At 31.7% G+C, this 24,336-nt stretch overlaps 1 protein-coding gene across 1 annotated transcript in view; it reads left to right on the top strand.

Annotated features, from left to right (window-relative positions):
- Window positions 1–24,336, top strand: part of LOC142324457 (uncharacterized) — a 948,409-nt gene that overhangs the window by 414,710 nt on the left and 509,363 nt on the right. Inside the window, exon 4 of the mRNA XM_075365286.1 lies at window positions 23,771–23,820. Within this exon, the coding sequence (XP_075221401.1) occupies window positions 23,771–23,820 (50 nt within the window). The remainder of the gene's footprint in view (window positions 1–23,770; window positions 23,821–24,336) is intronic.

The following is a 24,336-nucleotide window of genomic DNA, read 5'->3' as shown; positions in this document are numbered from 1 at the left end:
TCTATAAAACGCATATAAAAAACCGGACATTTATATCCAATTAAAAGTTTCTATATCTATCATTTGATGTGAACCAAGATCATGCAGCATAAAAACCCCAACTTACTTTTTAATTCAAGTTTTAATATCAGGAATGATGATAATAATCACTCAATCATCAAATTTAATGAAACTGTAGATAGAGAATATATGAATTTTATAAAAATGTTAACAATTAAATAAAACAAAGTTAAAGAATAATAAAAAATTAATTATATATATACATTTTTTTAAAGTATGAGATTGTATAGATAGAATAAAAAAAAAAGTTACGATATAAATTGTTTTAACTGTCAATTTTATAAAACGATTTGTCCCAATTTTCTACTTTATGATACATTTATCATTTTTACTGTGAAATTGTTGGGATATGGCATTTCAAATGTGGAACGGTGGATTTTCTTGACATTTTATAAGAGAAGTGGGGAGTCTCTTTTACGCTCTGTCGGACTTTTTCCCAGAAAAGTAAAAAGGAAGGGGACTGACAGTTTTATTTTTAAAGTGAGAAAAATAAAACCAATGTCCTTCTTTGGAAAAAAAGGAAATAAATAGAATAAAACCATACATCTGACTAATTGTATGAATTATGTACAAAAACTTTTATAGGGTTTGAACAGTAACGCATATTAATTCGGATCATTTTTCCGGTTGTATTCATAATTTTTTTTTTCTTAGTGGATATTTTATAAATTAGCTGTTCCAGAAAATATGATGAACATTCCAATTTATTGATGTAAAAATATTTATATATATTCTCTTACAATAATTAAAACAAAAGTAAGCTTGAAAATATAATAACAGAAAATCGTTAATATTAAATTAATTGATTCATATAATAAAATTATTCTAACAATCATGAAGATAATGAACAGAACGGGTGACCAGGGGGCTTCGCCCCCTTGCTTAGACGGAAAGTAATGCTAATAATGAACGGACTGACCGGCTAATAATACATAAATGTAACGGCTCGAATTATTTAGCTATTACAAAAACATTAGAAATAGAACCCTACTTCTTTCATTAAGAGCGTTAACCATCGTCAACAAAAATTAATTAAATCTAAAAACTCTCAAACATCCTAAATTTCCAATAGGTTAGTAAGGAAAAAATCGTTAACAAAATATTTCAGTGTAAATAGAGATTTGTGGGAATGAAATCTGTAATTAAAATTCGTCTATTACTTCAAAAAAATTATTTATATAAAGCTTTGTATAAATATAAGATCAGAAACAACTACCATTCTGTATTTTTTTAAACATAAATTCATATTTCAATAAGAGATAGACTGCTTTTAAGCATGATAAATTGTATCAGAATGGCAAATTGCATTACTAAAAAAAACAAGCATTAATACCAGAACAAAGATGTTTAAAATATAAATTAATGTTTGAAACATAAAAACAGACTATAAAAAATTTTTTGATACACGACTTAAAAATTATTTTTGGATATTTCCGTTCAATGTAACTACGGCTTTAATACTGTTTTAAAACTGTTACATTTATGCATTTAAAAAAACTGTATGTTACTATCCGCAATATATTATTCATTCAGATTTTTAATTGGTGAATGTTTAGCGGTTTAATTTTTAACAAGTGGTTTTACTGTGATAAAAATAAATTTACAAACTGCTTTTTGAGATTTATTTTATGGTGACCTCGTTTTACATCTACTCTGAATTTTATATATATATATATATATATATATATATATACGCTATATATACTCGTACAGTTATAAAACAGTAAAAAAACCGTACTTTAAATATGCTATATGTTTATGACAGTAAATGGAAAACTATGTGTTACACAGAAATTGTCATACAACGAGAGAGTCATCAAGAATTTTCCAATGTAACTTACATTCCAGACATACTTGTGTTCGACCAGTCAAAGAGCTGCGGTCAACAGTAACTGGGCTCCAATCCATCTATTCACGGTTTAACGGTCAAACGATTGTCCCATTGTGTACAATGTGGTATTTTACTCGTTACTCGACATCAGGAAACGAAGAGTAAACATGGTGTGAAATACGTCCGAGGGATAATAATCATGATATAGTCCCGTTACATAATCACACTTGCACACGCCGATAGATATATACTTGTGTACTGGAATCCTCTGAAGTAAACATAGATAATATAACATAAAGAAAACACATACACAAACGGATATTGATCAAAGAGGTGGAGTATTATTACTCCATCTGATTAAGTTGTTATCATTAATAAGCAATACTGCTGTAAACCATTTTCACACTTATAATAATAATAATAATACACCGACATAATAACCAATACACCGGGAAATGCATAATAGTGTGCATTATCGGAACTAATGATAATATGATAAAAATTTCGTGAAATCAATAACTATGTCCTCGTTAAAAACGAGGACATAACTTTTCCTCGTTTTTAATAAATAATATAAGATAAAAAGAAGCTAATAACAAACTTATTATCCATTCTTGGCATTAGTTATTTATTTTTATATAGTGGTAAAATAATGTTACAGAAAAAAAAGGTTTTAAAAAATCGATATTTTTTCTGCTCCCCACACTAAAATTTACCTATCAAGAATTTTTTTATCTATCTGCGTTCATTATGATAATTTTTTCAAATTATTTTCTCTTGTTTAATTAGAAAACATTCCCAATGTGTGCATGTGGTAATTTATGTACAAAATTAATCTGCCAATAAATCTAATCACTCAATATATAGTCTATCAGTAAATTTATTAGTATTGCTGAATAAACTTTATGGTTTGCTTTACTATCTAAATGATATAAAAAAAAAAAAATTTAAATAAATAACTAAAAAAAACAGCATTTACTTCCTAATCAAGTGGGATGAAACTATCCTAAAATTCCAACTAATCCGCTAATTTAACAAAAACAGAAAAATCAAGAACCAACACTCGAAAAAAACGAAAGGTTAACAATTTTAACCAAATCATTAGAAAAGGTATTAAATGCCTAAGAAAATTAGAGGAAACAATCCAAACATTTCAATTAATCTTCTAATTTAATAAAAACAAAAATCAAGGACCAAAACTTGAAGAAATCTTATGTGGAAACCACATGACTTTCATGTACGCCTATTGAATTACACTTTTTTTTTAATGAAAAGTACATAAAATTTAATTTCATAACTTCTGATATATTTAATTGTTATTATTGAATTATTATTTACTGTAATTTTTTTGTTACAATCAGCCGTTAATAATTATTAATAAATTAATATATTTAAATTAAAATAAAAAAGTCGGATTTGAACCGATGTGCCTTTCCCTTATAAGATTCAAATATTTAGTTAATTAAAATTTCATTTGCCTATAACTCTGGAACCAATGAAAATAAGTACCACTTATGATATATGTTGAAAAGTTATCAATGAAGGCTTATTACTGCAGTTAAGAAAAAAACCAAAATATTTTGAATTTGGGTTTTTAGACACTTTTGGTCCAGTCGATTGCAATCAAAAGAAAAGTGCACAACTGGATGTTAAAACAGTCCTAAATACAAAATTTCAACATCCTCTGGCTAATCGTTTTTGAGTTATGCTCTAGATACATACGTACGTACAGACGGCACGCCGAAACTAGTCAATGTGGATTCAGGGATGGTCAAAATGGGTATTTCCGTTGAAATCTGAAAACCGAAATTTTTTGCAATCACATTTTTTTACTTCGTTCAAGGAAGTAAAAAAGAAAAGTTAAAACTACTATATACTTGTAAAATAAATAATAATGTATAAAGCTATACAAACTATAAAATCGAACCAAAATCACATCCTAAGAATTTTTTTTTCTTTTTCAACGTTCTCTAAGTTAAATGAAAGAACTAAAAAAATTCCACTGAAAAATTTATAACCAACAAAAAGGTACCTAAGATTTATTTTTGAGAGGGGATATATTATTGTGAGATTTATTGTAAAATTTTTATTAAAAGTTTAAAAAATCAATAAATATTTAAAAAAATTACAAAAATGATATTTTAACTGATCGGCTTCCCCAACACCTTATCACACTTTATCACTCTTTATCAGTCAATAAATTTACTTCACTTTACTATCGATACTTACTATTAATATATATATTTGTGTAAGTATTTATTTACATACACAAACTTCTAAACAAAATTATATATTAAAATTTCATAAACTCCAGGTACGAAAGTCCGAATCAATTTTCAAAATGTTATAAAGCAAGTTTTTTAATAAGATTCTGACCAAGTACGATTATATATCTCAATTTGTATTTTTGTCCTCACTCAATCGAGCTGTGTTTGCGGTTGAATGCAAAATTTAAAGGGATTCTTTCAGACCAATCGCGATTCTTTAGTGAAAATTAAATATTACGACTTATAATTGTGTAAAATCTACATTTATTTTATTGTGACATGACCTCGTGTATCGATAAAAATTAAACACCACTGTATGCTGTTAGATTGTTAAGTGTTTTCGACTCGTAAAACAAATATGTTAAATGAACAATAAATTTATAAATTTAATTTTGAATTCCAAAATAAAATACATTTCCTACAATCGCAGTTGCTTTTAAAATAAAATTTACATGCTAAGAAGTTAACTAATCGCCTACAATCAGTTTCCTACAATCAGATTGCATTAGTCAATAAGTACTAGATTTATAGAAGTACATAGTTTCGCTTGTTAAATTGAAATGTTACAATATATTTAGAAGATTTAAGCCAAAATCTCTGCATGCACTTACAGACAAGCATACATAAGTTAGTTTTATTTATATATACGAGTAACAATACGGAATTATATTACTTTTTTTATTATTAATCACATGGAGATCTTTGAAATTACAAAAAAACTAACTCATTTAAAAACAACAAATTACTTTGCAAATGTTACGATTTTCACATTTAAGACAAGCGTGATATAAAATTGGACGGTATATTCTATTAATCATAATTTGAAATAAATTATGATAAACGTTTCACGGTAAGTTATGTCAATTTCCTTGATTAATGTCAGTCAGTATATTCTAAAATGTTAATAATTTTTGTATTGTCAGAGGCTAATGTAAGAATATGTAAACGAATAAGATACCGGCATTCATTAGTTTTTAATAATAGTTGAAATTTGGTCAATCTATGAAAGTATACTCAATAATTTTTAATATAAGTAGAAAATTGAACTATGTGGGCAAAAATAATTCGTAACTATCAGTCCTGGGAAAGGTAAGATATTACATTTTTTTACGCAAATCCCAATAAGTCCAACAAGCTTTTGTACTTTTTTTTAATAAATTTTACAAATAAAAATCTATTCTTATTCTGTGTAAATTACTTTGATAAATAATAATATGTAATTTTTCCGTAATTTATTCTTAAATTCATTTATACACATAGGTTAATATATAATGCGCGAAATACAATAAAAATTCGTTTTTTACTTCTTGTACGAAGTAAAGGAAGTATTGTGATCGCGAAAAATTTCGGTTTTCAGATTTCAACAAAAATATCCATTTTGATCATCCCTGAATACATTTTGACTAGTTTCAGCGTGACGTCATTCCATACGTACCTATGTATGTATGTATCTCGCACAACTCAAAAATGATAACCGTAGGATATTGAAATTTTGGATTTAGCACTGTTGTGCACTTTCCTGATTTTATTGCAATTGACTGAACTAAAAGTGTACAAAAAAGCCCAAAATCAAACAAATTTGGATTTTTTTACTTTTTCTAACTGCAGTAATATGCCCTCATTGAAAGCTTTTTAACAGTATATCAGCTAGTACTTATTTTTATCGGTTCCAGAGTTATAGCCAAATGAAATTTTAATTAATGAAATATTTGGATCGTAGGGGAAGACATCGGTTCGAATCAGATTTCATCTTTTTTTTTTAATTTTTTTTTTTAAATTTAAATATATTGATTTATTAATAAATTATTAACCTCTCATTGTAAAAAAAAATTACTATGAATAATATATTCAATAATTACAACAAGAAAAAAATCAGAAGTTTTTAATGAAATAAAATTTTATGTAGTTTTCGTTTTAAAAAAAAAATGTGTAAATGTAATTTAATTGGCGTACAAGGAGGTCATGTGTTTTCGACACTAAATTTTTTAAATAAATGCTTCAGTTACACTATAATTAAATCAATTTCATTAGGTAAAATTGTTAGATATTTAAATTCATCATAAATTTTTACCAGTAATTTTAGAGAATTTAAAAGAAAAAAAAAGGTTATTAATCTGACCGGTTTTTTACGTATCTTTGTAAGCCTTACGTTTAACAAATTTGATGTTTTTTTTTTCTGTTTAGCCTCCGGTAATTACCGTTCAGATAATAATTCAGAGAATGAATGAGGATGATATGTATAAGTTTAAGTGAAATGTAGTCTTGTACAGTCTCAGTTCGACCATTCCTGAGATGTGTGGTTATTTGAAACCAAACCACCAAAGAACACCGGTATCCACGATATAGTATTCAAATCCGTGTAAAAATAACTGACTAATAGGACTTGAACGCTGGAACTCTCGACTTTCAAGTCAGCTGATTTGGGCAGACGCATTCACAAACAAGCTTGACTTATTCCAATTATTCTTTATTTTAGTCTGTAGAGAAAATTTCTATGACAGTCCTGTTGTTAGATTTTTAAACATAGCTAAGTTTTATTTGAAACAATTTATCATTCAAAACTAGCGAAAACCTTTTAATATATAAAATAATCATGCTTACATAATTTAAAAATGTTATTTTATAGTCATGAATTCTTACTATTAAGGTTTTATTAGTATAGTGATATATTTCATCTCATTCTAGTTTTAAAAGTAAAAATAAACATTAAGAAAAATAAAAATAATACTTTCTTATGCTCCTATACAGAAAATTTAATGTAAATACACATAAAAAGTTAGGTCAAAAAACGGTGCCAACGAACACAAAACCAAAAACAATCATAAGAATTCATAAACAAGAGAAAAAATGAAAATAAAACTATAATTAAAAATGAAAGAATAATAATTAAAGTTGAACGATAGTTTATATATATATATATATATATATATATATATATATATACATACATATGTGGTAGATAACGATAAGTTGATGGAGTTCTACCTCAGATCACATCAAGTCACCAAGGTCCAACACGTGGAATCGTGTTAACCTTCTAATTTGTTTGAGAATCACTGTTTAGTATCGACGTTGTGGCTGCTTGTTCGTCCCCAAAGCTGGATCCGATAGATTCAGATTGGTTAATTAAAATAAACCTAAAAGTATAAAATAATAAAAGCTTTAAAAAATAAATAAGACCCGACTTTAACATTAAGAATTATAAAATAATTATTTTTTCATTTCTTCATTAAATGACGACTTTTGAAGTTTTTAAAAAGGAAGTTTAGTTAAGTGTTAATCATATTCTAAAATCCTAAAAAATATTGGCAAATGTTTTTTTGTGGAGTTTATTATTTGATGACGGTTTTTTTTTAATTTTTCTTGTTTTAACCGTAATATAAGATTAGCCGCTGTTAATAGTTAAAACGTTTTTCGAAAAAAAATCAATTTCTCTATATTTAAATATAATAATTTCGATTATTACTAATTTATAACGTGATATCAAAAAATTAATGATATATTAAAGATAAAGTTACAGTTGTCGAAACAGACTTTCAATAATTATGCGAAGGCTATTTCAGGCTATACAGAGTTATGACATTCTTTTATAACTTTACATTGAATACAAAAAACACACATACACACACACACACACACACACACACATATATATATACACAAAAACTGGAAAAACCCTTTTGGAGAGCTATGTTACATTAATATACGTTCTCTAGTCTATATTATCAACAAAAACGATCATTCTTCCCGTCACATACACACACGTAACACAATTACACAATGCAGTGTAATATTAGTAAAAAAAGGAACGAAATATAATAGCTCTGTAGTAAAAAGGACAGTGAAAAAAGCTGGTGTAAGCATCAATTCAACACTAATGGAATTTTATAGCGTGTATTATTTACCCCTAGCATTTTATCCAACCAACTGAATGAAATATTACACCTAATATTTAATGTAAAAAAGTAACAAAATAAAAACAAAAAATATATATAAAAATAAACACACAAAATAGAAAATTAAACATCAGTTTAGCTTAAATACAACGTATGTAGTAATAATAAATTAATATCAAACCAAATTTCTATTTAAAATGTTTTAATACATATCTAATCTACTTTTTAAATAAAACTTATTAAAATAAAATGATTACTTAATATAAAACAATAATTATGGTATAATATCACAAAAGAAAAACCGCTATACCTCGGCAAGAATTATTGTTACCTTATAAACCATTTTTTTAAATCTGTAAGATAAATATTGTTATTCTGCTAATTCAGTTTAACCACTATACGACAAAGTATATATTTAACATAAAACGAACTGGAATTGCTGGCCAATAATTTATTTTTCAGTGTTTTGACAAAATTGTTGTTAATTTCATAATCAATTGATTATTCAAATGTACAGTTTAACGCATTTGAGGAAAAACTGCAGATGCAATAAAAAAATTAAATATTTAAAAAGAACATATTCAGAAGCTGGTAATGAAACCGAGATTTTTGGAATTTCATCATAAATGTGTGTATGTGCGTGTGTACGTGTGAATGTATAGTATCCATGCTTCACATTGTTTTATTGAGGCAATCAATATCTTCAAATTGCTCGTCTTTATAATTTAATTCTGAATTAATCAAATACTACTACGTAGAACGTAATTAAATTTATTTTAAAACAACTTTACTGGTTGCTGATTTTTCCAATTTTGATCCCAAACAAAAACTTTTTTAATAAATTTTAATTACATCAAATGTACAATAAACATTAACCGTAATTTATTACTATTACTATAATTGTATGAAATAAAATACAAAATATTTAATACAGGTAGAATAGTTATACTAAATAATGTACAGTGCCGATAAATTTACGAGTAAATTCTATTTTTATACTCTAACGTATTTTAGCCCAGCTGAATTCACAGGTCTCATATAGTTTAGTGATTATAAAATTTAATCATTCAAAATTTCTGAAGAAATCACAACTGAATACATAAGCAGTTCAGTTCATTTTATAAGACGATAATACCAAGTAACATGCGGTTATTACGACACCATAAAAAAAATTTTGTGTAATATTTTTTTCTGTTTGTTATCTGGGGTTCATCCCAACACTTTTCAAATATTCTTTCAAACAACATAATTTTTTAATATTATAAAGTTGAAGACTAATAAAATACTAACTTTTCTTTGTTAATATTTTTATTTATTTATTTTTGTTAAAGAGGTGGGGAATCCCATTTACGTATGCCTAAGCAGTGTAGGGCTCGCTAACAGGTGCCGCAAGATGTTATTAATATGCGTATGTAAATCTGCGCACTACCGACTAAACTGCCACCCTTCCTGGAACCGCGAAGAATTCCTTTTGGAAGGGGGTTACACGCCCACTCACACACTCATACGACATAGTGCAATTACATCGTAATAAGAATATAAACAAAAACATATCAGTCACAGTAAAACAACAGCAAACAACATACATCACCATACATCAAGATACAGAAAACTAAAATACTGACTTAATAATATTTTTATTTTAAAATAAGAGATTATAAAAAAATATCAAGAATATATATATTTTTTAAATTTATATTGCTAAAAAAATCATACGTTTTCTATTAAAATAAATTACACTTCGGCATTATTTAATAACTTCCATTTTTCTTTGACATGTTTAGATTCCGAACTTAATTTATTTTTCGTGAGAAGCGAAACAAAGAGATGTTATACAAAAAGTTAAATTTTCTAATTTTACAAAGAAATGAACTTAATTATCAAGGAAATGTGAAATAATTATTTGTAATATAATTTTTTTTGTCGAGATAAAAAGGTAAAGTTTAAAAATAATTTTAATATAAAAAGAACAAAATTATCATCAAAAAATAAAGGAGACCTAGAAAACAACTTAGTTCAGTGAGCGGTAATCAAACGAAAATTATTTTAATTCTTTGTCAAAAAAAAAAAAAAGAAAAGAAACCGTCTGTCTAATAATATTATACACGAATTTTTTACTTTCCTGGCGTCACATCTCTTTGTTGCTAAAATTAAAGTATGGTAAAATCAATAAAAAAATTGGGTTCTGGTTGGTATGCATTTCTCGACATTTCATAACCCAGAGACCCCCAAAAACAGAAAAAGGGGGTAATTTTCGTACGTACATATTTAGGTGCGTTGGCGTGTTTGAAGCTTAATAACGTCAGACTGGATAAACCTATTTTGATAAAATTTGGCACAGAGACACAGAGAAATGACACAGAGAAATTTGGTACATGATGCAAATTTGTTGGTAAAATTTTGAGGTAAATACTTCAGATGGCGACCCTGCCAACATAACCCCGCTTTATATTAAGCTCAGTATATTGCCAAAATTTCTACCCCTTCTCCAAAAATCAAAAATTATATTTTTCTATTTACTACATATTTTTTAGCAATTTTTTTTAAAAAATGTTTTCCTAGGTTGTAGCAGTGAAGAAATAAAAAAATACTTTAGGGGCAATATTGGGAGGAAGAAGCCGTTCGGAGGTTAAAATTATAGATTTTTAAAATTTTTTAAATTTTTTTGGTTTATTTAAACTTATATTTTTCTTATATAGTGCGTGCAATTTATCTCCAGGCCCGGTTGTACTGTCTTTATTACCTCTAATAACATCTTTTATATTAGCAATGTATTATGCCAGATATAAAAATTGTATAAGGTATTTCTGAAAACACATCTTAGAAATTCATCGATGTCAATTTTTTTTTTCCTTTCTTTTACGATATTTTTCGGGCTACTAAAATGTTCATATTCTTCTTATTTATTTGATTCTATTTAAACTTAATACATCATTTTAGCAGTCATATCGTAAAGATCAACTAAGTGACGCTTTAATCTTAGACTTAAGATTTCTGAATTTTCTTTAGTTATTTTGTTATAAATATTCATTTCTGTAAATTTGTTTTGACTTTTTAAAACTTCTTCTCGTCCTATTTCCTGCAAGATCTTGACTGACACATTGTGAAGATAAAAGTCAATGACGAAGTAGTATAAAAAAAACTGTTGGTAATGAATATTTCAAAATATATTTTAAGATGTGGAAGCGTAAATCGCAAAATTAACTACACGACTGCAACAAAGCGGTTCCCTACTTCTACAAGCGATAAACAATATTATCCCCCCATAGATGCGGTTCACTATCCTCTGCACTATACTATTACCAGTACCAACATTACTTCGGATTGAACTTCTATGTTTCATCTTTCTAAAGTTTTATTAGTTATAGGTACTTAAATAAAAAGATTGACCTTTTTCATAATTTACAAAATTGTATTTTTTTTCTTTTATTAAGAAGCCAGAAGTTTTCATCTTTATTGTGTAAACTGCTACCCGTAATTTTACTAAAAATTTAGATCGGGTGATGAATAGATGAAATAAAAGATTAAAAACCTTAACTTACTCTAAGAAAAGTTACGAATATGACATACTAGAAGAATAACAATTGAAAAAGGCCATAATAATAAAGATAATACAAATTGCAATACAATTACAAAAACATTATTTAAATTTCTAAATAAAATAGAAACAATCAAATAACAGCGGTACGAAATATACGTTTACCAAAGCAGAATATATACGTTTATGTTTGGCAAATATTTTGTGTTATTTATTTTACTGTCGTAATTGGGTATATCAATGTTTATGATTGAATTGCATGACAGTAATACATCGATACAGAAAGGGTACATGGATATTGCAATAATACAGAAGGTTGATTCAAATTCGAGTAACAATTAAGTACTAAAATATTCATGATTATAACTATAGTACAAATAGATTCAAAATAATTTTAAATATAATATTCAAACATTGTTGATTTGTGTAATAATAAATAGTGACTATGGGAGATTTGAAAAACAAACATGACACATTTAATTGAAATGAGCATATAGTATCTATATTTATTTCTAGATTATTTTATTATAATAAACTATAAGAATAAATTATTGTTATTGTGGTTGAAAAGTATCGTCTTTTCTTAGTTGAAATAAGCATTTCTATCTTTTTGGCAACCTGCATAAAAAATAAAAATAATCTTTACTAACAGAAAAAACCTACATTTAGGAAAATATTTGTTTTTTTAAGATAAATCTTAAAAAAATAACACAAACCTATGGCGTACCTCGGCGTTGATTACAAAATTATTTTGTACAGTGTGCAGTGTTCTGTTCTAGTTACCTGTTAGCGTTGTTACTACTCTGTGTATGTATTGTCAATGTTACTTTTTTTTTTTTTTTTTTTTTTATCTGAATTTTTACGGGCATCGACTGCTAAGGTCATTAGCCCTCGTCACATTCTTTAAAAGAAATTATTATCTCCATCAGGGATCGTCATATGTAAGGGTGTAAAGGGCCCTTACATTTTATTTAAAAACACAAACTTCACAATAAACATTAAAACATGAAAGACAAGGACAATCACAAACACTTACGGGGTGTAAAGGGCCCCAATATTAAAATTTGAGATAGGTTCTCAAAAGACCATGAACTTAAAATTATAATTAATCTTCTCAATACCATATCTTTCCTCTTTCTTCTATATGTATATATATATATAACTACCGCTTAGAGTATCTTTTACCACAGCTTTAAACTTCCATTTTACAGACTTTTAAGAAGTCCACTGGCGTGTAAAAATGCAACTATATTTTCTTCATTTCCATTATCCAGATCAGCACTAATATTATTTGTAAAACAGAACCTCTTTCTGAGGTCCTCATATATGGTACACTCTTCTATTAGATGCTTGATTGTCAGTGTTTTATTGCAAACACCGCACATTGGTCTCACTTCGCCGGTTAACAAATATAAATTTGTTAATCGCGTGTGACCGATTCTAAGTCTGGTCACCACTACTTGTTCACGGCGAGTCAATTTAAAGTCGCTTTTCCATTTATAAGGAGAAGTTTTAACTGAGTTTAATTTTGTATTTAAACTCCTCCATTCAGCGTTCCACTTGTTTCTTACTATATTTGTTAGACGGTTTTTAATATCTGCCACTCTTACAGGAAATGCATCCAAATCATCGCAGACTGTTGCCTTTCTGGCAGCTTCGTCTGCGATTTCATTACCTGTAATACCAGCATGCCCTGGAGTCCATACAAATACGCATCGCTGTCCTCGTTGTTTTAGAACGTATAAAATGGACAGGATGTTTGCAATTAGGACATCCTTAATGTTCTTGTTCCGAATTGCGACGAGTGCACTTAATGAATCGTAACATATTAGCACTCTCTCTTCGCAATAGTGTTCAGTGTAGCGAAGAGCTTGCTGAATTGCAGTGAGTTCTGCCGTGTAGACACTGGCCACATCTGGCAGTCTCCAAGAGTGGGCTTCTTCATTTACATATATCGAGCATCCAACACCATGTTCGGTTTTAGAACCGTCAGTATAAATTCTAATATGTTCTTGGTAACTACTGACGGTTGCTAAAAATTCCTGCTGGATGATCATTGCTGGTTTTTTTTTTATTTCTCCTTGAGAGAGATCCAAACTTGTATTTACCGCTGGCAAGAGCCATGGCGGTATTTCTCTAGTAGAAATTGCTAGTGTCTCTGGTATAGCAATTTCATATTTTCTTCTTAATTCGTGATACCTAATTCCGGCTGGTCTGGAATAGGTAGCACGACGTTCGTATAATGCAGCCATGGGATGATTCATAAACAATTTATTATTTATATGAGCAGGGAATGCCCATATATTTGCTGCATATCTTAACAAGAGGATCTCTCTTCTATAATGTAGTGGCATTATTCCGGCTTCAGACATCAGACTAGCCGCCGGACTTGTGCGGAAAGCACCTGTTGCGTATCTTATTCCGCTATTATGAACTACGTCTAACTTTCTTAAGTGCGACTTTCTAGCGGATGAATACACGATACATCCGTAGTCTAGTTTAGATTGAACCAATGCTTTGTATAGTCTCAATAATGTCTCTTTTTCTGAGCCCCAATTTAAGTTCGATAAACATTTTATAATGTTTAGGGCTCTTTTGCATCTAACACTCAAGTCCTGTATATGTAATCCCCATGTAAGGGATTTATCCAATACTAGTCCTAAATACTTTACGCTGTCTTTATATTGTATTGGATTATCATCGATTGTCAGAGCAGGACTTTGATGAGGAATTCTCTTCCTACAAAAGTGTACACAGCACGTTTTTTCTGGTGAGAATTGGAATCCTGTATTCCTTGCAACTTCATTTAGAGCATTGATCGCTCGTTGCAGTTTGTACCTCACCATAGCAGTCTTGTTGCTGGCATATACGATTGCCAGATCATCAACATAGACGCTTTTGCTGATTTCTACTGGAATGGCTAATATCAATTTATTAATGGCAATGGTAAACAAGGTACCGCTCAACGGCGAACCTTGCGGTATGCCATTTTCCAATATTCTTTCACATGAATATTCATTTTTGACGCGTACTTGGAAGGTACGGTCATTCATGTAGTTGCTGAGCAGTATAGGCAGATTGCCACGAATGCCCCATTCATGTAACTGGAGCATTATACCATGACGCCAGGTCATATCGAAAGCCTTCTGAAGATCAAAGAAGACTCCGACACAATGTTTCCTTGTAATAAAGCTGTTATATATAATGTCCTCTAAGCTGATCATTTGATCAGTGGTAGAATGGTATTGTCGAAAACCTGCTTGATACGGTGATATCAGGTTTTATTTTTCCAAAACCCAGACGAGTCGATTATTAATCATTTTTTCCAATATTTTCCCCATAGCACACGTCAGAGAAATAGGACGGTAGCTATTGGGGTCTGTTAAATTTTTATTTTTCTTTGGTACTGGAACATGAGCTTTTTTCCACTGCTGCGGGTACGTTCCATCCCGCCATATTTTATTATAAAGTTCTAATAATCTACACTTTGCAGTGGTATTCAGCTGCCTGATCATATTATAGTGGATTTCATCCGGACCAGCAGCTGTGTTACCTGATTTTTCCAACGCCTTCGCGAATTCTTCCATTTTAAATGGTACATTATATGAGTAATTATACTCAGTTCCAAAATTTAGTAGACCTTCGTGTTCTTCTTTTTTGGTTCGAAAACCTTCCTCGTAGTTGGCCGTTTTGCTGGCCTTTTCGAAATGATTGGATAACAGCTCTGCAATTTCATATGGAGTATCTTTTATTTCATCTTCATCTTGAAGGCTAGTTATGGGAGTAAAATCATTACGCCCACAAATCGCCTTCACTTTCCTCCAAACATCTGATGCAGTAGTAGTTTTGTCGATGGATGACACGTATTGCTGCCAGGATCGTTTTTTCGAATCTATCATAACACGTTTTGCATACGCCCTGTATTTCTTAAAGGCAACAAGATTTTCTATACTAGGACGCTTCTTAAAGGCATTATACGCCCTTTTCTTTCTTTTTATAGCTTCACTTATTTCATCGTTCCACCATGGAACGGGTTTCTTTGTAAGTTTCCCAGATGTTTTGGGAATATATCTCGATGCCGACTCAATTATTGCATTTGTTATGGCGTCGACATCGTCTCCGATAACTCCGGTTGTTTCTGGGAGCATCGTTCTAGCTGTGAAGCTCGTCCAGTCTGCCTTTTCAAATAACCATCTTTTAGGGATGGGATATATTGTTCTAGTAACATCAGTTACAATTTGCACCGGGAAATGATCGCTTCCATGCAGATCGTCTATAACATGGAAGCTGTACCTCGGTGCTATCGATCCGCTTATAAGTGCAAGATCTATACAGGACGTCGATCCATCTCTGGCATTGAAAAAGGTTCCTGATCCGTCTTTTAAAATAATAAGTTCAGAATTCATCAGGAACCCTTCCAGTTCTCTTCCACGGGGATCTACTCGATCCGATCCCCAGAGAGAATTATGAGCGTTAAAATCACCCACCAGTAAAACAGGTGGGGGAAGCTCGGAAAGTAATCTTTCTATGTCATCCTTATTCCAATCGTAATTCGGTAAGTATATGCTGCACACAGTGATCTTAAGCGGTCGCTTCATTCTAACGGCGACCGCTTGTAGGTTGGTGTTTAGAACAACCGCTTCGGTGGTAGCTCTAGTCGATGTTAATATAGCTACTCCACCTCTAACTCTTACATTTGGCGGTTGATCTCGCCGAAATATATCGAATCCTTTTAATTTAAAATTTTCATTTCGGCGGAAATGCGTTTCTTGCAGACATATACAAATCGGGTCTACGTCATGTACCAAGCGTTGGAGCTCATGGATGTTTGAAAAACATCCATTGATGTTCCATTGTACAATCGACTCGCTAATTTTTAATTTTTAATTAAATTATTGCCTGGGTTTTCCTTTCGGCCATCCCTTTTTCCTTTTCTTCTCCATCCTACGAACAGCATCGTGTTCGCGGAGAAGGTCGTCGCCTGTAAGGCTTCCGGTCTCCGTATCGGAGACCACCGAAGCCGCCGACGACGACGGGCATGGATCGGCGCCGGTTTCAGGCGCCGATTGAGAGGCGGCAACCTGGCCGCTCCCCAACACGGGGGTCGCACCGGTCACCGCCTGTGGGAGGGGGGACACTCGCCCCCCCTGTGTGATTTTTTGTGGCCTCTGAGGCTTAGAGGCCACTTCAGTTACAGGAGGCTTGGGAGCCTCCATAACAGATTCTGTAGGTATCGCCTTTTTCTTTTCATCGAGGATCTCGCTGAGACGGACTTGACATTCAGGTTTGTTGTCCGTTTTCTTTTCTGGAGGAGCAACTTTCACTTTTATCGACTTATCTTCAGCAGGCTGTATCACTATCTTTGGCTTAACAAGTTCTTTATTGCCAAAAGGTTTCATCTTGTTTTCGATGATCCTCTCAATCATGTTAGCCAAAGTGGGAGCAAGTTTATTTATAATTTGTGCCTCATCGACAGCAATCGGAGCAGGAGCAGGAACAGTAGCCGCAGCCTGAGCATAAGATGTTGCTGCTCTAGGCTTACGGGCGTTAACTATTTTTTTTGCATCGAAGTAGCTGACTTTTTGCAGGGTTTTTACTTCCTGCACAGCTACCTCATCTTTGTAGACAGGACAATTCCTTGATCTACAAGAATGCGCTCCTTTGCAGTTTATACATGTAGGAGGCTCTTTACATGGCTCTCCCTCATGCACCTCTTCACCGCACACGCATATTTGCGGTCTTTCGCATCTAAGAGCGGTGTGGCCAAAGCGTTGGCACTTGAAGCACCTCATCGGCTGTGGGACAAATGCCCGCACATCCAAACGGTGAATCCCCGCTCTTATCTTTTCTGGCAAAGTAGGCCGGTTGAAAGTGAGGACATGAGAAGCTGAGGGTAAGACCTCACCGTTCCTTCTCATGTTCAATCGACGGCACTCTATTACTCCTTGTGCTGCCAGCTCCTCTACAATCTCTTGCTCCGAACAATTTAAAAGATCCCGACAGACCACAACACCCCTTGAGGTGTTGAGCGTGCCGTGGGGATCAACACGTACCGCTAGCTCTCCAATTTTCTTCAGCCCTAAAATCTTCTGAGACTGTATATCATTAACAGTCTCTACATGAAGTCCCGTAAAAGTTTTCCTTATTTCTTTAACAGGGCCTCCAGCACATTTGTTTATTTCTCGAGCGATGAGAAAAGGACTCACCCTCGAGAAATTTCCATCCTCCTTTGTAATGACCAAATATTTGGGTTTCGGTACATTACTACTTTTAAAAAAAGCCTTTTGTAAGCTTTTTCTAGCCCCAATCTCTATCTTCTTACTCTCCGTACTCTTCCTCCGTTTTGCCTCAGGCGAAACGGCTGGTTCTAAACGAGGGTGTTTACGTGCACCCTCTGCCACGTTGGTTTGTTCAGGAAAATTCATGAACAAATAATCCCTTCTGTAGTAAGGCTAGCCGCCGGGGTACACCCCCACTCCAGGGCTACCAACCCTGGAGGTCCGTTCCGGTACTCCGGTGGAACCGGCATATGTCCTGGCAGAGAGCGGATGCGCAGTCTCTGCACTGACTCCAGGCCCCTACACACCGAAGCTTTCAGGGCTCCCATGCTCCGAACATGGGCACCTTAACTACATGCTTGCCATCGCGGGGGGCATGTGGACGACGAAAGGTCTCCGTTACACCTGCAAATAACTTTGACCGTGGCCGCCACATCGCCAGCTCTAAAGGCGGTATAAATCCATTTCCGTAATCGTTAAAAATGTATTATCTGCAGGTGGCCGTAAAGTCCAGTCCTGTAATTCGGCCTATAGATGTAAATCGACCGAAGAAGGTATATCCGAGAAACAACACTCGGAACCCCGTTAGCCAGCTATATGTAATGTACTTGAGTACAGCTGTTACCGCCCTGGACGTGGAACGTAGATGTTGTGTTCCGGACGTGGGGAATATCTACCTCAGGGCAGTCAATGTTACTATTCTAGGTTCTAAAACCATTATCTATTGACATTGCTACTTTTCTAGTATTCTAACATTCTTTTACTGACTGTCACGACGAAGTACTGTCATTATTATATTTTTATTGACTCATTTTAGGTAGATTTCATAAGAAAGCTACCTATTATAACGAGTACCATGATTCGACTTCCGGAAAATTTCGACATATCTTTGCGATTCACATCCTCCAGACCCCAAAACCATCGACAGTTCAAAATTTTATGTATACACAAATATATATAAATTCTTTATATATATATATATAAAGAATAATATATATATATATATATATATATATAAACTTTTGAACTGACGGTGATTTATATATATAAATATATATATATTACACTTTCTTGTGGACACTTTCAAATTTATATATGAAATATAACGACCCAAAATCTCAGTCGAGTTTGTTAATGGGCAAATCGGACCATGAGAGTAAAAATTGGAGGGCTTTTACGAAAAGAAAAACGAAATATCGCTGTAACTTTCTTATTAAGTAAAAATATCGAATTTGTTTAAAGGTTTTGCTATTCTTTGGGTAAGGGCCTAAATTTTATCTAAGTAAAAATTTTTATATCACCAATCATTGGCTCAGATGTTGGAAAAAATGGGGTTTTGAAAAGACAAATAAATCATATCTCCCTCATTAGACACAGTATCGAATCGGTTTAAAGTGGTCATTAGTCCTCTTAACATTACCTAAAATTTTGTCTGTAACAATTTTTGATATGACCGATCCTTACAGCAAGAGATGACCAAAATTTTGCTGGAATTGTAAGAAAATGGAAAAGTTTTTTTGAAAAAAGTTTTTTCACATGCAACCATTGTCGTATTGAGTAAATTTGAAGTTTTTCTTAATTTTAAGATGGAAATCTTTTTTCTTCCCTACTTAGCACCGGTGAAATCTACCTCCGCCTTCCCCGTGCCGAAAGGGGTTTTTTATTATGGTTTTGGTCCTTTAATATTCTTTACTGTAACTATCTGTTATTCTTGCTTGCCGCGCACGTACTCGTGCACACACAAAGGAAAGCATACAGAATCCAATGAATGATTATGATTAAATAATAAAATGTTTTAAAAACGTTTTAGAATAAAACTAAATAATAAATGCAGAAAGATTAGAAATCATACATTTGAGAATCGCTTAAAATCATATAATACCTGCATTAAATAATCAGTATTTAAATCTATTTCATTCCACATTAAAATTTAAAATACCGTCATTTATTATACGATGTACATGAACATTATTTGACCAATAATGATATACTACAGCCTATAAGGTTTGCTTTTGTTAACAATTGTAGTTGAAGTAAACTAAGACAACATGCTGCAAACAATATATTCATATAGTGTTATTATAAGGTGATATTTTAAACAGGGTTCGCAAGAGAATTTCTCTTTATGTTAATACTCATTATTATTATTATTATTACTACACAGTATTTCTGTTGTTTCTGACAAGGTTTGTGGAAGTTTAAAATCAAATAATGCAAGGGCTGTCATTGCATTTGAACAAACATTAATAACAATTGTAGGGTAATACCAACTTTATGAAACGAAACTTTAAACATAAAGCTGTGGTAATTATTATAATTAAATATGTTTCACTTACAATCTTCAATCAAACAGACATAATAATATTAAATTTTTATCTAGATAAAGATATTATAAAAATAACTATCTTTATATTAAAAAATAAGTATTATACTAGTTCATATTTAATTCCCTTTTTTCAGCGTTATTACTCATATACGTGCAAACTGTTTTTCTATCTAATAATTAAATGTCTTTTTATTTTTTTGTATAACAATAAATAAATGAATCTTTATGGAGTTTTATTCAAATGCAGAAGATATGCAAACAATTTTTTAAAAAAATATTTATTCCTGGTGATCTGCTTAAAATATTTTTTAAATTCTTACGTAATGGAAATAATTTCATCTTTATAATTGTATCAACCAATTTTATTTATTGCAAACTTATTTTTAATTTTTATAACTTTATACCTTTGACTACTGCACTTAAGAGTAAAAAAACTTATTTCTCTGCCCTAACCTATCTACATCACCCTCTTTTCAAGAAATAAAAAAAATGATTGTGACATGTTAATATAATTTATTACTTTTGGGCGAAAATGATTCTTATTTCAAAATAAGTAAAAAAATTGTTTTATATCTTAATTGTTATTTAAAGGTAACGGCATATACTTTTTCTAAATATTTTGTTAACTTTGTAGAAAATTGTGAACTATATCCTATTTAGTGTAATGTTAGCTCTAACCACAATAAAATTAAAACGGCTGTGTAATGTGAAGATAAGATTATATAGTTCACACCAAACTCTATTTTTTCAAACATTAGTTTTTCAATGTTATATATTGACAAATTCTTTTTAAGTTCGCAATTTTCAAATTTTAACTTCTTCCTGAGATATTCTTTGATAAATATGTTTCTGTTTTCAACTTGACCACGAATTCAATTATCTAATATTGTTTTATAAATTTTTACTTTTATAAATTGATCTGTTAAGATAAACTTTAAATTTTAATAAGTATGGCTAACTAAAAAGCAGAATATCTCGAATAAAGTTGGTTTTTAGCCCACCATTATTTTGAAACTGATTACAAAATTAATTTATTGGAAAAAATATTTTTTTTTTTAAATTTACTTAACAATCATGACTTGGATATTTTGGAAATCTAATTTATCAACAATGAAACAGTTACTTCATTGTTCATTGTGTAAAAATAGGGGAAAAAATACAGTAATCTGTTTTTAAGTTTAAATTTGTTAAAAATTCCATCATGGAATGTATTAATAACAAGAATATTAGAGTATAATCCTCAGCCATAAAATTTAGTTCCTGGGCAGGGACTGGTTTAATATTCATGTTCTCTCAATCTCTCTTGAAATATATTTTATCTGTTACATCTACCTAAGAGCCGTACGCTCCCCAAATCCACTGGAGAGGATTTGGGGAAGTCAATTTCTGACTGACCCAGTTCCTAAAAGGCCACGGTGGTTTCAGGGCTTATGTGTGGGGGAGAAAAAGGGTGGACAATGATGATTGCCCGTATTGTGCAGCGGCTACCCCTGAACATGTGGTGTTCCGGTGTCGCAGGCGGATAGCCGAGAGGTGGGAGATAGGGACGTCGGCTAGCCCGATGTCTCAAGTTGGCCTGATAGTTATCAAGATGCTATTGGACAGACGATAGCCGGGTTTATTTCCGGCATTTTTCAATGCAAGGAGATAGTGAAGGATAGCTCCTCATGGAGTTGCCGTTCGTCTGGGCTTGATTGGGTTGTTTAGTGGTGGTGATGTGGGGGGGGGACTCTGAATCCTCTGTCTTTCCGAGTTTTCGGCAGATCGCTGTGAACGGTGGAGATTATTGGAAAATAAACGTTCCAAACCGGTGGGGGAAGCCAGCAATGGTGTTCCCTCATTTGAGCGGACGATTAAAGAAAATACCCGAACCCGGGCAGGAAGCCAGAAATGGTGTACCCCGCTACGGGCAAAATCAAAAGAACAGATCTAACCGGCGACCCTCGTTTGAGTTTCAAGTACATGTCCCTGCGCTGAGCCATGCTTAACTGTTGATCCAGTGCAGGGGGGTAAGGAGAAAAAAAAGAGGCGTACGCTAAGTCGTGATGGTCAGTCTGAATTGAGGTATAAATGGTTTAGATATTTTTAAAGTAAATTTAGGGTTTCTAATTGGTATACAGAGCATACCTTCATAAGTACGGCCACGACGATGAACAGAACTGCCCGGTATACGAGGAAACGCCATACCACGTGTTCTTCCACTGTCCGAGATACGAAGGACCTAGGACAGAGCTACTTGACGTACTAGATAGGGAAGTGATGTTCCAGCCGGAGGAGCTGATGAACATAATGATAGAAAAGAAAGAAAACTAGAAGGCGATCTCTACGTATGTGAAAATCATGATGAGAGACCTCCAAGCATTGGAGGAGTCACGAAACAATGGGCGGCGTCGGAGAGTGCGGGTGCGGACAGGTTCGTGAGTGAGCGACTAGGGGTCCCTCGTACATGTGGGGATCGCCTTGACGTGAAGAGGCCGCGGACACTCCGCTCCCGTATCTGTTGGCATCCACAGATATTGTGTGACTTTCTTCTTTGTGTGTAGTATGTAGTTACATATAGTTACATTCTTACTTGACATATGGTGATGTTTCTTGTATGCTGTTGTTTTGCTGTAACTGATGTGCTTCTGTTGATTATTGCACTATGACGTATGTGAGTGGGCGTGTAACTCCCTTCCAGAAGGAATGCTTCGTTAGCGGTTCCAGGAAGGATGGTAGCCAGGGGTAGCGGTTTAGTCGGTAGTGCGCAGGTTTACATACGCATATTAATAACATCGTGCGGCACCCTGTTAGCGAGCCCGACACTGCTTAAGCATCCATACGTAAATGGGATTCCCCACCTCTTTAACAAAAAAAAAGAAAAAAAAAGCTTTTTGATTGGAATTGCCTAAAACTTACACCTACAGCAACAGTTGTTTGTAAATATTTTACTTTTATTTTTTTATTCTTCTAAAATACTGGCTAATAATCCTTGTTTTACATTGTTTAGTAATTATTTTAATTGCTTTTGTTTATTTACATTTAAAATTTATTACATATATATATATATATATATATATATATTTTATTTTTATTCGTTTGACCTCAAACATGTTTTTACACTATTTTAACGACGAAGATCAGAGAATGAAACGATAGATAAAAAAAATTCCCCGACTCTTGCTGGAAATCGAACCCGAGATCAACTAATTTAGAATACATGTTAACCTTTACACCAATTAGCTGGCCCATTTCAAAGGATCTAATGATTTTAAAAAAAAATCGAAATGAACGTCTAGTTATGGATTTTAAGTAAAATACTTTATAAACTGTTTTTGGAGCGTAATCCCATTTCCAGTTTTAATAACAGTTAATATACCTCTTTATTTCTAATAAAGTAATTCATTTAATTCTTTACATAATTTACATTTTGAAGTCTAATAAAAAAATTTATAATTTTTACGGATTAAAATATAGATTCCTTACACTTTACAAAAATGAGCTACTGATATAGCTAACTAATAAAATAATAATTGATTTATAAATAAAAACAGGATTCTGTTTAATAAAATTTGTTTTTTTTTTTGTTTTACAGGAAATACGACATCATTACGTTTGAAAAGAGAAAACGCTAAAAATCAAAAGGTAAGACAATATTATCTAATTTTTCTCTGCACTGCCATTGGTATTAATCATACTGATTGGATATTGGTATTCCAGTGATATTGATAGTATAATTTTAAATTCAATTAAGTTAATTTAGAACCATAAATTGAAGCTAAATTTTTCGTCACAATCTAAAACAAATTTTATTTTTGTAATTATAGAGTATATTTCATCACATTAATCAATAGAAAGTATCTTACAAAAAAGTATGAATACTTTTCGTTCAATGATGTTAAAATTTAACAAAAATTACTTTTCTAATTAAAGGGAGACTATTATAAATCCAGTAATTAAACGATTTCATTCATTCATTAGTTACTATCAAAGATTTTAATTTTTTTAAATGAGATAATTTTATTGTAATTTAACTATAAAATTAACAACAATCGATTAAACGTTTAATGAAAAGTAGAGTTTCGTTTTTTATATATATATATATATAGTAAATGCTGTAGTAGTTTACAAGTAAACCAATCACAGAAGAAATGAGTAGAT

The sequence above is a fragment of the Lycorma delicatula genome, chromosome 5, assembly GCF_047948215.1.
Source record: "Lycorma delicatula isolate Av1 chromosome 5, ASM4794821v1, whole genome shotgun sequence".
NCBI classification, from domain to species: Eukaryota; Metazoa; Arthropoda; class Insecta; order Hemiptera; family Fulgoridae; genus Lycorma; species Lycorma delicatula.
This window is presented reverse-complemented; position numbering and strand designations above follow the sequence as displayed.